This window comes from Hyla sarda, chromosome 8, assembly GCF_029499605.1.
Source record: "Hyla sarda isolate aHylSar1 chromosome 8, aHylSar1.hap1, whole genome shotgun sequence".
Taxonomy (NCBI): domain Eukaryota; kingdom Metazoa; phylum Chordata; class Amphibia; order Anura; family Hylidae; genus Hyla; species Hyla sarda.
The window spans coordinates 232,202,566-232,215,515 of NC_079196.1; the positions used below are offsets into that span (position 1 = coordinate 232,202,566).

Here is a 12,950-nt window from a genome sequence, read left to right on the forward strand (position 1 = left end):
ATGTTTCTCTATAGAGATCTGGATCCATCTGACCATGTTATGTTTCTCTATAGAGATCTGGATCCATCTGACCAGGTCATGTTTCTCTATAGAGATCTGGATCCATCTGACCAGGACATGTTTCTCTATAGAGATCTGGATCCATCTGACTAGGACATGTTTCTCTATAGAGATCTGGATCCATCTGACCAGGCCATGTTTCTTTATAGAGATCTGGATCCATCTGACCAGGTCATGTTTCTCTATAGAGCTCTGGATCCATCTGACCAGGTCATGTTTCTCTATAGAGATCTGGATCCATCTAACCAGGACATGTTTCTTTATAGAGATCTGGATCCATCTGACCAGGTCATGTTTTTTTATAGAGATCTGGATCCATCTGACCAGGCCATGTTTCTTTATAGAGATCTGGATCCATCTGACCAGGCCATGTTTCTCTGTAGAGATGTGGATCCATCTGACCAGGTCATGTTTCTCTATAGAGATCTGGATCCATCTAACCAGGACATGTTTCTTTATAGAGATCTGGATCCATCTGACCAGGCCATGTTTCTCTATAGAGATCTGGATCCATCTGACCAGGTCATTTTTCTCTGTAGAGATATGGATCCATCTGACCAGGTCATGTTTTTTTTTATAGAGATCTGGATCCATCTGACCAGGTCATGTTTTTTATAGAGATCTGGATCCATCTGACCAGGTCATGTTTTTTTATAGAGATCTGGATCCATCTGACCAGGCCATGTTTCTCTATAGAGATCTGGATCCATCTGACCAGGTTATGTTTCTCTATAGAGATCTGGATCCATCTGACCAGGACATGTTTCTCTATAGAGATCTGGATCCATCTGACCAGGACATGTTTCTCTAAAGAGATCTGGATCCATCTGACTAGGACATGTTTCTCTATAGAGATCTGGATCCATCTGACCAGGCCATGTTTCTCTATAGAGATATGGATCCATCTGACCAGGACATGTTTCTCTATAGAGACCTGGATCAACCTGACCAGGACAATGTTTCTCTATAGAGAGTTGGATCCATCTGACCAGGTAATGTTTCTCTATAGAGATCGGGATCCATCTGACCAGGACATGTTTCTCTATAGAGACCTGGATCAACCTGACCAGGACAATGTTTCTCTATAGAGAGTTGGATCCATCTGACCAGGTTATGTTTCTCTATAGAGATCCGGATCCATCTGACCAGGTCATGTTTCTCTATAGAGATCTGGATCCATCTGACCAGGCCATGTTTCTCTATAGAGATCTGGATCCATCTGACCAGGGCATGTTTCTCTATAGAGACCTGGATCAACCTGACCAGGACTCTATAGAGAGTTGGATCCATCTGAACAGGACATGTTTCTCTATAGAGATCTTGATCCATCTGACCAGGTCATGTTTCTCTATAGAGATCTGGATCCATCTGACCAGGACATGTTTCTCTATAGATCTGGATCCATCTGACCAGGACATGTTTCTCTATAGAGACCTGGATCCATCTGATCAGGCCATGTTTCTCTATAGAGATCTGGATCCATCTGATCAGGCCATGTTTCTCTATAGAGATCTGGATCCATCTGACCAGGACATTTTTCTCTATAGAGATCTGGATCCATCTGACCAGGTCATGTTACTCTATAGAGATCTGGATCCATCTGACCAGGCCATGTTTGTCTATAGAGATATGGATCCATCTGACCAGGCCATGTTTCTCTATAGAGATCTGGATCCATCTGACCAGGTCATGTTTCTCTATAGAGATCTGGATCCATCTGACCAGGCCATGTTTCTCTATAGAGATCTGGATCCATCTGACCAGGCCATGTTTCTCTATAGATCTGGATCCATCTGACCAGGCCATGTTTCTCCACAAATATCTGTATCCATCTGACCAGGCCATGTTTCTCTATAGAGATCTGGATCCATCTGACCAGGCCATGTTTCTCTATAGAGCTCTGGATCCATCTGACCAGGTCATGTTTCTCTATAGAGATCTGGATCCATCTAACCAGGACATGTTTCTTTATAGAGATCTGGATCCATCTGACCAGGTCATGTTTTTTTATAGAGATCTGGATCCATCTGACCAGGCCATGTTTCTTTATAGAGATCTGGATCCATCTGACCAGGCCATGTTTCTCTGTAGAGATCTTGTCACGATGCCGGCTGGCAGGTAGTGGATCCTCTGTGCCAGAGAGGGATTGGCGTGGACCGTGCTAGTGGATCGGTTCTAAGTCACTACTGGTTTTCACCAGAGCCCGCCGCAAAGCGGGATGGTCTTGCTGCGGCGGTAGTGACCAGGTCGTATCCACTAGCAACGGCTCAACCTCTCTGACTGCTGAAGATAGGCGCGGTACAAGGGAGTAGACAGAAGCAAGGTCGGACGTAGCAGAAGGTCGGGGCAGGCAGCAAGGATCGTAGTCAGGGGCAACGGCAGGAGGTCTGGAACACAGGCTAGGAACACACAAGGAAACGCTTTCACTGGCACAATGGCAACAAGATCCGGCGAGGGAGTGAAGGGGAAGTGAGGTATAAATAGGGAGTGCACAGGTGAACACACTAATTGGAACCACTGCGCCAATCAGCGGCGCAGTGGCCCTTTAAATCGCAGAGACCCGGCGCGCGCGCGCCCTAGGGAGCGGGGCCGCGCGCGCCGGGACAGGACAGACGGAGAGCGAGTCAGGTACGGGAGCCGGGATGCGCATCGCGAGCGGGCGCTACCCGCATCGCGAATCGCATCCTGGCTGGAGACGGTATCGCAGCGCACCGGGTCCGTGGAGCTGCCCGGAGCGCTGCGGTAGCGAGAGAGAAGCGAGCGCTCCGGGGAGGAGCGGGGACCCGGAGCGCTCGGCGTAACAGTACCCCCCCCCCCCTTGGGTCTCCCCCTCTTCTTAGAGCCTGAGAACCTGAGGAGCAGACTTTTGTCTAGGATGTTGTCCTCAGGTTCCCAGGATCTCTCTTCAGGTCCACAGCCCTCCCAATCCACTAAAAAGAACCTTTTTCCTCTGACCGTCTTGGAGGCCAGTATCTCTTTCACTGAGAAGACGTCAGAAGAACCGGAGACAGGAGTGGGAGAAACTAATTTGGGAGAGAAACGGTTGATGATGAGTGGTTTAAGAAGAGAGACATGAAAGGCATTAGGAATACGGAGAGAAGGAGGAAGAAGAAGTTTGTAAGAGACAGGATTAATTTGGCACAAGACTTTGAAAGGACCAAGATAGCGTGGACCCAGTTTGTAACTGGGGACACGAAAGCGGACATATTTAGCGGAGAGCCATACCTTGTCTCCGGGAGCAAAAATGGGGGGAGCTCTTCTTTTCTTATCGGCAAACTTTTTCATGCGAGATGAAGCCTGTAAAAGAGAATCTTGGGTCTCTTTCCATATGGTGGAAAGATCACGAGTCACTTCATCTACAGCGGGCAAACCAGAGGGCAAGGGAGTAGGGAGGGGGGGAAGAGGGTGACGGCCGTACACCACGAAAAATGGGGATTTGGAGGAAGATTCAGAGACTCTAAAGTTATACGAGAATTCGGCCCATGGTAGAAGATCTGCCCAATCATCCTGGCGGGAGGAAACAAAATGTCGTAAATAATCACCCAAGACCTGGTTAATTGTTTCTACTTGTCCATTGGATTGAGGATGATATGCAGAAGAAAAGTTTAATTTAATCTTGAGTTGTTTACAGAGAGCCCTCCAGAATTTTGACACAAATTGGACGCCTCTATCCAAGACTATCTGTGTGGGCAACCCGTGAAGACGAAAAATGTGTACAAAAAATTGTTTAGCCAACTGAGGCGCTGAAGGAAGACCAGGAAGAGGGATGAAATGTGCCATCTTGGAGAATCGATCAACGACCACCCAAACAACAGTGTTGCCACGGGATGGGGGTAGGTCTGTAATAAAATCCATACCAATCAGAGACCAAGGCTGTTCGGGGACAGGCAGAGGATGAAGAAAACCAGCGGGCTTCTGGCGAGGAGTCTTATCCCGGGCACAGACAGTGCAGGCTCGCACAAAGTCCACGACATCCGTCTCCAGAGTCGGCCACCAATAGAAGCGAGAGATGAGTTGCACAGATTTCTTGATGCCCGCATGGCCTGCGAGATGGGAGGAGTGACCCCATTAGAGGATTCCGAGGCGTTGGCGTGGAGTGACGAAGGTCTTCCCTGGAGGAGTTTGCCTGATGGAGGCTGGAGAAGTGGAAATCAGGCAGTCAGGAGGAATGATGTGTTGCGGAGAGAATTCAACTTCCGAGGCATCCGAGGAACGAGAGAGAGCATCGGCCCTAATGTTCTTATCGGCAGGCCGAAAGTGAATTTCAAAATTAAATCGGGCAAAGAACAGAGACCACCTGGCCTGGCGAGGATTCAGCCGTTGGGCAGACTGGAGATAGGAGAGGTTCTTGTGATCGGTGTAAATAATAACTGGAAATCTTGATCCCTCCAGCAGATGCCTCCATTCCTCAAGTGCTAATTTAATGGCTAGAAGCTCTCGATCCCCGATGGAGTAGTTCCTCTCCGCCGGAGAGAAGGTCCTAGAAAAAAAACCACAAGTAACAGCATGCCCGGAAGAATTTTTTTGTAGAAGGACCGCTCCAGCTCCTACAGAGGAGGCATCAACCTCCAATAGGAAGGGTTTAGATGGGTCAGGTCTGGAGAGCACAGGAGCCGAAGAAAAGGCAGACTTGAGCCGTTTAAAGGCGTCTTCCGCTTGAGGAGGCCAAGACTTGGGATTGGCATTTTTTTTGGTTAAAGCCACGATAGGGGCCACAACGGTAGAAAAATGTGGAATAAATTGCCTGTAATAATTGGCGAACCCCAAAAAACGTTGGATAGCACGGAGTCCGGAGGGGCGTGGCCAATCTAAGACGGCAGAGAGTTTGTCTGGATCCATTTGTAGTCCTTGGCCAGAGACCAAGTATCCTAGGAAAGGAAGAGATTGGCATTCAAACAGACATTTCTCTATCTTGGCATAAAGTTGATTGTCACGAAGTCTCTGAAGAACCATACGGACATGCTGGCGGTGTTCTTCTAGATTGGCAGAAAAAATCAGGATATCGTCCAGATATACAACAACACAGGAGTATAAGAGATCACGAAAAATTTCATTAACAAAGTCTTGGAAGACGGCAGGGGCGTTGCACAGGCCAAAGGGCATGACCAGATACTCAAAGTGTCCATCTCTAGTGTTAAATGCCGTTTTCCATTCATCCCCCTCTCTGATGCGGATGAGATTATAAGCACCTCTTAAGTCCAGTTTGGTAAAGATGTGGGCACCTTGGAGGCGATCAAAGAGTTCAGAGATGAGGGGTAGGGGGTAGCGGTTCTTTACCGTGATTTTATTAAGACCGCGGTAGTCAATGCAAGGACGTAGAGAGCCATCTTTTTTGGACACAAAGAAAAATCCGGCTCCGGCAGGAGAGGAGGATTTACGGATAAAGCCTTTTTTTAAATTTTCCTGGATGTACTCCGACATAGCAAGAGTCTCTGGGGCGGACAGAGGATAGATTCTGCCCCGGGGTGGAGTAGTGCCCGGGAGGAGGTCAATAGGACAATCATAAGGCCTGTGAGGAGGTAGAGTCTCAGCTTGTTTTTTGCAAAAAACATCCGCAAAGTCCATATAGGCCTTAGGGAGACCGGTTACAGGGGGAACCACAGAGTCACGGCAAGGGGTACTGGGAACCGGTTTTAGGCAGTCCTTGAAACAAGAGGGCCCCCAACTCTTGATCTCCCCAGTGGACCAATCCAGGGTTGGGGAATGGAGTTGAAGCCAGGGTAGTCCAAGGAGGATTTCGGAAGTGCAATTGGGGAGGACCAAAAATTCAATCTTCTCGTGATGAGGTCCGATGCACATTAGAAGGGGCTCCGTGCGGAGACGTATGGTACAGTCCAATCTTTCATTGTTTACACAATTGATGTAGAGGGGTCTGGCGAGACTGGTCACTGGGATGTTGAACCTGTTGACGAGAGAGGCCAAAATAAAATTTCCTGCAGATCCGGAATCCAAGAAGGCCATAGTAGAGAAGGAGAAGGCAGAGGCAGATATCCGCACAGGCACAGTAAGACGTGGAGAAGCAGAGTAGACATCAAGGACTGTCTCAACTTTGTGCGGAGTCAGCGTACGTCTTTCCAGGCGGGGAGGACGGATAGGACAATCCTTCAGGAAGTGTTCGGTACTGGCACAGTACAGGCAGAGATTCTCCATGCGGCGTCGTGTCCTCTCTTGAGGTGTCAGGCGAGACCGGTCGACCTGCATAGCCTCCTCGGCGGGAGGCACAGGAACGGATTGCAGGGGACCAGAGGAGAGAGGAGCCGGGGAGAAAAAACGCCTTGTGCGAACAAAGTCCATATCCTGGCGGAGCTCCTGACGCCTTTCGGAAAAACGCATGTCAATGCGAGTGGCAAGATGGATGAGTTCATGTAGGTTAGCAGGGATTTCTCGTGCGGCCAGAACATCTTTAATGTTGCTGGATAGGCCTTTTTTAAAGGTCGCGCAGAGGGCCTCATTATTCCAGGATAATTCTGAAGCAAGAGTACGGAATTGTACGGCGTACTCGCCAACGGAAGAATTACCCTGGACCAGGTTCAACAGGGCAGTCTCAGCAGAAGAGGCTCGGGCAGGTTCCTCAAAGACACTTCGAATTTCCGAGAAGAAGGAGTGTATAGAGGCAGTGACGGGGTCATTGCGGTCCCAGAGCAGTGTGGCCCATGACAGAGCTTTTCCAGACAAAAGGCTGACTACGAAAGCCACCTTAGACCTTTCAGTAGGAAACTGGTCCGACATCATCTCCAAGTGCAGGGAACATTGGGAAAGAAAGCCACGGCAGAATTTAGAGTCCCCATCAAATTTATCCGGCAAGGATAGTCGTAGACCAGAAGCGGCCACTCGCTGCGGAGGAGGTGCAGGAGCTGGCGGAGGAGATGATTGCTGAAGCTGTGGTAGTAGCTGCTGTAGCATCACGGTCAGTTGAGACAGCTGTTGGCCTTGTTGCGCTATCTGTTGTGACTGCTGGGCGACCACCGTGGTGAGGTCGGCGACAACTGGCAGAGGAACTTCAGCGGGATCCATGGCCGGATCTACTGTCACGATGCCGGCTGGCAGGTAGTGGATCCTCTGTGCCAGAGAGGGATTGGCGTGGACCGTGCTAGTGGATCGGTTCTAAGTCACTACTGGTTTTCACCAGAGCCCGCCGCAAAGCGGGATGGTCTTGCTGCGGCGGTAGTGACCAGGTCGTATCCACTAGCAACGGCTCAACCTCTCTGACTGCTGAAGATAGGCGCGGTACAAGGGAGTAGACAGAAGCAAGGTCGGACGTAGCAGAAGGTCGGGGCAGGCAGCAAGGATCGTAGTCAGGGGCAACGGCAGGAGGTCTGGAACACAGGCTAGGAACACACAAGGAAACGCTTTCACTGGCACAATGGCAACAAGATCCGGCGAGGGAGTGAAGGGGAAGTGAGGTATAAATAGGGAGTGCACAGGTGAACACACTAATTGGAACCACTGCGCCAATCAGCGGCGCAGTGGCCCTTTAAATCGCAGAGACCCGGCGCGCGCGCGCCCTAGGGAGCGGGGCCGCGCGCGCCGGGACAGGACAGACGGAGAGCGAGTCAGGTACGGGAGCCGGGATGCGCATCGCGAGCGGGCGCTACCCGCATCGCGAATCGCATCCCGGCTGGAGACGGTATCGCAGCGCACCGGGTCCGTGGAGCTGCCCGGAGCGCTGCGGTAGCGAGAGAGAAGCGAGCGCTCCGGGGAGGAGCGGGGACCCGGAGCGCTCGGCGTAACAGATCTGGATCCATCTGACCAGGTCATGTTTCTCTATAGAGATCTGGATCCATCTGACCAGGCCATGTTTCTCTATAGAGATCTGGATCCATCTGACCAGGTCATTTTTCTCTGTAGAGATATGGATCCATCTGACCAGGTCATGTTTTTTTTATAGAGATCTGGATCCATCTGACCAGGCCATGTTTCTCTATAGAGATCTGGATCCATCTGACCAGGTTATGTTTCTCTATAGAGATCTGGATCCATCTGACTAGGACATGTTTCTCTATAGAGATCTGGATCCATCTGACCAGGCCATGTTTCTCTATAGAGATATGGATCCATCTGACCAGGACATGTTTCTCTATAGAGACCTGGATCAACCTGACCAGGACAATGTTTCTCTATAGAGAGTTGGATCCATCTGACCAGGCCATGTTTCTCTATAGAGATCGGGATCCATCTGACCAGGACATGTTTTTCTATAGAGACCTGGATCAACCTGACCAGGACAATGTTTCTCTATAGAGAGTTGGATCCATCTGACCAGGTTATGTTTCTCTATAGAGATCCGGATCCATCTGACCAGGTCATGTTTCTCTATAGAGACCTGGATCAACCTGACCAGGACTCTATAGAGAGTTGGATCCATCTGACCAGGTCATGTTTCTCTATAGAGATCGGGATCCATCTCAACAGGACATGTTTCTCTATAGAGTTCTTGATCCATCTGACCAGGTCATGTTTCTCTATAGAGATCTGGATCCATCTGACCAGGCCATGTTTCTCTATAGAGATCTGGATCCATCTGACCAGGACATGTTTCTCTATAGATCTGGATCCATCTGACCAGGACATGTTTCTCTATAGAGATCTGGATCCATCTGACCAGGTCATGTTACTCTATAGAGATCTGGATCCATCTGACCAGGCCATGTTTGTCTATAGAGATATGGATCCATCTGACCAGGCCATGTTTCTCTATAGAGATCTGGATCCATCTGACCAGGTCATGTTTCTCTATAGAGATCTGGATCCATCTGACCAGGCCATGTTTCTCTATAGATCTGGATCCATCTGACCAGGCCATGTTTCTCCACAAATATCTGTATCCATCTGACCAGGCCATGTTTCTCTATAGAGAGTTGGATCCATCTGACCAGGTCATGTTTCTGTATAGAGATCTGGATCCATCTGACCAGGACATGTTTCTCCACAGAGATCTGTATCCATCTGACCAGGCCATGTTTCTCTATAGAGAGTTGGATCCATCTGACCAGGACATGTTTCTCTATAGAGATCTGGATCCACCTGACCAGGACATGTTTCTCTATAGAGATCTGGATCCATCTGACCAGGCCATGTTTCTCTATATAGATCTGGATCCATCTGGCCAGGTCATGTTTCTCTATAGAGATCTGGATCCATCTGACCAGGACATTTTTCTCTATAGAGATCTGGATCCATCTGACCGGGTCATGTTTCTCTATAGAGCTCTGGATCCATCTGACCAGGCCATGTTTCTCTATAGAGATCTGGATTCATCTGAACAGGCCATGTTTCTCTATAGAGATCTGGATCCATCTGACCAAGCCATGTTTCTCTATAGATATCTGGATCCATCTGATCAGGCCATGTTTCTCTATAGATATCTGGATCCATCTGACCAGGCCATGTTTCTCTATAGAGATCTGGACCCATCTGACCAGGTCATGTTTCTCTATAGAGATCTGGATCCATCTGGTCAGGCCATGTTTCTCTATAGAGATCTGGATCCCTCTGACCAGGTTATGTTTCTCTATAGATATCTGGATCCATCTGACAAGGCCATGTTTCTCTATAGAGATCTGGATCCATCTGACCAGGCCATGTTTCTCTATAGAGATCTGGATCCATCTGATCAGGTCATGTTTCTCCACAGAGATCTGGATCCATCTGAGCAGGTCATGGTTCTTTATTGCACAATGACCTATTACATATACCATACCTCTTTGAGACCTAAATATTGGTGCAATATCATCTTATTTACACAATTGCTTGTCCGGGGTCAATAAATCATTCATCGACCTTCTGCAGCATCTTTGGTCAATCGGGTTCATTACCTTAAGATAACTCTAATGTCTTCTTATAACCCACTAGCTCTGTACTTGTGTGTCCCATGGGGTAGGGCCCTCCTGAGCTGTCAGTCTTACTGATCACTAATGTCCTCCTGACAGTTCTTTGATTCACATCTGATCAGTCACAACTGAAGGTCTCATGAGTGACATCACTTGTGTGTGAGATGACTTCACCAGCTGTAGAGTAGATGTCGTCTATGATCAGTATTTAGTAGAGTTGACCTTAACCTCTGGCTTTGGGTTTTGTCCACTTGTAGAGTTGTCTGCAGATCGAGGTGACAATGAAGCTGGTCGGAATCTTCTCTAGAGAGGATGAATCTTGTTATCGATGGTTGGTCAATAGGATTGTGTCATGGAAGAACGTGAAGGACGTCCGCTCTGTGACCATCACAAATAACTACGAAAAATTCAGAGAGGAGACTTCAAAGTGTAATTTTGCCATTCTCTACCACTCGAAGAACAGAGGAAGGATCAATGTCACCGATGTCACCGATTCACTGTATGATAATGAACTGGAGGAACTCAACACGGTATACGGTGAGAATAATCCACAATTTTATTATCTTCACTGACTCTAGCCTATCAGAGTTATGTCCTATCCTGTGGGTAGAGTATTTCCCTAATCTTGGGATAACATCTTAGATATTACCATTAAATGGGAATCTCAATGCTGATAACATATTCCATATGGCATAATCCCCATTTACCCTCTTACCATCACTCTAAGGGACACATTTTCAGTAGATACAGTTGTGGGGGATTCCCTTAGTATTTTCGCACAGCTGGCACTGCCTTCTCCCATATTACTATGGCTCACCATTACAGTACAGTTCTGAGACCAATGATCCGCACTCTTCTCCGCTGGTTACTTCTACAGGAAGGAAGAACGTTCTGGTGGTGATCGACGATCTGGATGACAGCAGCGATGAGGTGAAGAACAATATCCTCAGTAATCAGCAGAAGATACAACGTCTGGCCCAGGATCTGTTCCTCTTCAGCTCCGCAGATAAAGCCGCACTTAATACATTGGGATATCAGACGGTGCAGAATCCCCAGAAAGCGCTGGACGAGATGAGGAGGATAATAGAAGGTAATGGGGCCCTACACATCATGGGGCACCCGGCTCTCATGTTACAATTCAACAAATTCCATAATAATACCATAATATAGCAGCAAATAATAAGGCAAAGCAGACAATACTAATAGATAACACTAGGAGATTATACAACAAGACAGAAATAGAATACTAAGAGACAATACAACAAGACAAATATAAATTACTAAGAGACAATACAACAAGACAAATATACAATACAACAAGAAAAAATACAATAATAAGAGAAACTACAAGAAAAATTACAATACTAAGAGACAATACTGCTACACAACGCTATAAGACAATGATCTGGGAGACTAAGACTTTACAATTACATGACAAAATGAGACAATTCAGCAATAAAACTCTATGAGAATATTATTGCACAACACTACAGGAATATTAGGAGAAAACAAAATGTTAAAATTCTATGAAACTATACTACAGTGAAGTATTAACAGACAGTATTTTGAGACATCAAAATGAGACAATGTTACAACACAATACTAGACAAAACTACAAGACAAGACTGAGATAACGACAGATAAGTAAACAAGACAATACAACAAGACAATACGAGATAACACAAAAAATCAGACATGACTAAAGAAAAAAAATATGTAATGATACAACAAGACAACACAGCAAGATAATACTAGTGACAATACTTTGAGCTAAAGCTATAGGTTAATAATATGAAACAAAAGTATCATACAATACTACAAAAAAATACTAAGAAATGTATGGAATTCTCAGCTCACCCTCAGAGGCGCCGAGGCGCACGGACTGTGAGAGGCAGCACTACTTAGCAAGATAAGAAACTGGATGTCCAGCGCCAGGATACGTGCAAAACAGGTTCTTTATTGCTTTAAAACGCCATGACAGGGGTCAGAGTGTGACGCGTTTCAGGTGCGTTAGCACCCTTAATCGTACGACCAAGGGTGCTAACGCACCTGAAACGCGTCACACTCTGACCCCTGTCATGGCGTTTTAAAGCAATAAAGAACCTGTCTTGCACGTATCCTGGCGCTGGACATCCAGTTTCTTATCTTACAATAAAATACTATACCTGAATAGTAGGAGACAATACCGCTATATAATACTATAGCTAAATACTAGAAAACAATACTTCAATATAACAGTATAACTGTATCCCAGGATACTATGAGGGATTACTAAGAGACAGTATTAGGAGAAAATAATACGAGACAATACTGTACAACAACAAGACAATACTAGGAGACAATACCGCTATATAATACTATAGCTAAATACTAGAAAACAATACTTCAATATAAAAGTATAACTGAATCCCAGGATACTATGAGGGAACACTAAGAGACAGTATTAGGAGAAAATAATACGAGACAATACTGTGGGTAATGCTACGAAATGATAGTAAGGAACAATAGTTGGAGACAATACTATGAGAAGATAAGAAGACAAGACGGCACAGGAAGACATTGCTATGACTAGAGATGAACACACTTTCCTTCAGTTCGGCAGGTTTGACAATATTTGGCAAAAAGTTCAGTTTGGCCTGAACCTGTACTTTACCAATAGCCCTAAAACTCAAGTATAACACCTTCTAGGAGCCATAAAGCCCCATGTTACACGGTGAGGTCACCTAGGAGAGTATCTATGGACTTCTGAGCTGTTCTGAAGGCAAAGTTCATTCAGTTACGACAAAGGGGTTTATTTACTAAGAGTGTTGTGTTGTTTTCTTTGTGGTTTTTGATTTCCGACAGGTATTTTCCCAAGGTATTTACTAAGGTTTCCCTATATTTTGCTCTTTTCCTACATTTTGCTTTTTTTTACAACTGTTCTGATCTGTCGGGTTTTTCGAAGCTCAAATCCACCACATTTTGTGTGGAAACCTTAGTAAATATGTTGGGATTTTTAAAAACTGTCGGGGACAAGCACCTTTTGTCAGGGTCACACTCACTTTCTCCAGTGGCCACGCC

General features: G+C 46.6%; 1 protein-coding gene across 1 annotated transcript in view; it reads left to right on the forward strand.

Annotated features, from left to right (window-relative positions):
- The window catches only part of LOC130284362 (uncharacterized), a 61,858-nt gene that overhangs the window by 21,510 nt on the left and 27,398 nt on the right, over positions 1–12,950 (forward strand). Inside the window, exons 2-3 of the mRNA XM_056534639.1 lie at positions 10,148–10,427; positions 10,768–10,980. Coding sequence (XP_056390614.1) covers positions 10,172–10,427; positions 10,768–10,980 — 469 coding nt within the window. The 5' untranslated portion in view covers positions 10,148–10,171. The remainder of the gene's footprint in view (positions 1–10,147; positions 10,428–10,767; positions 10,981–12,950) is intronic.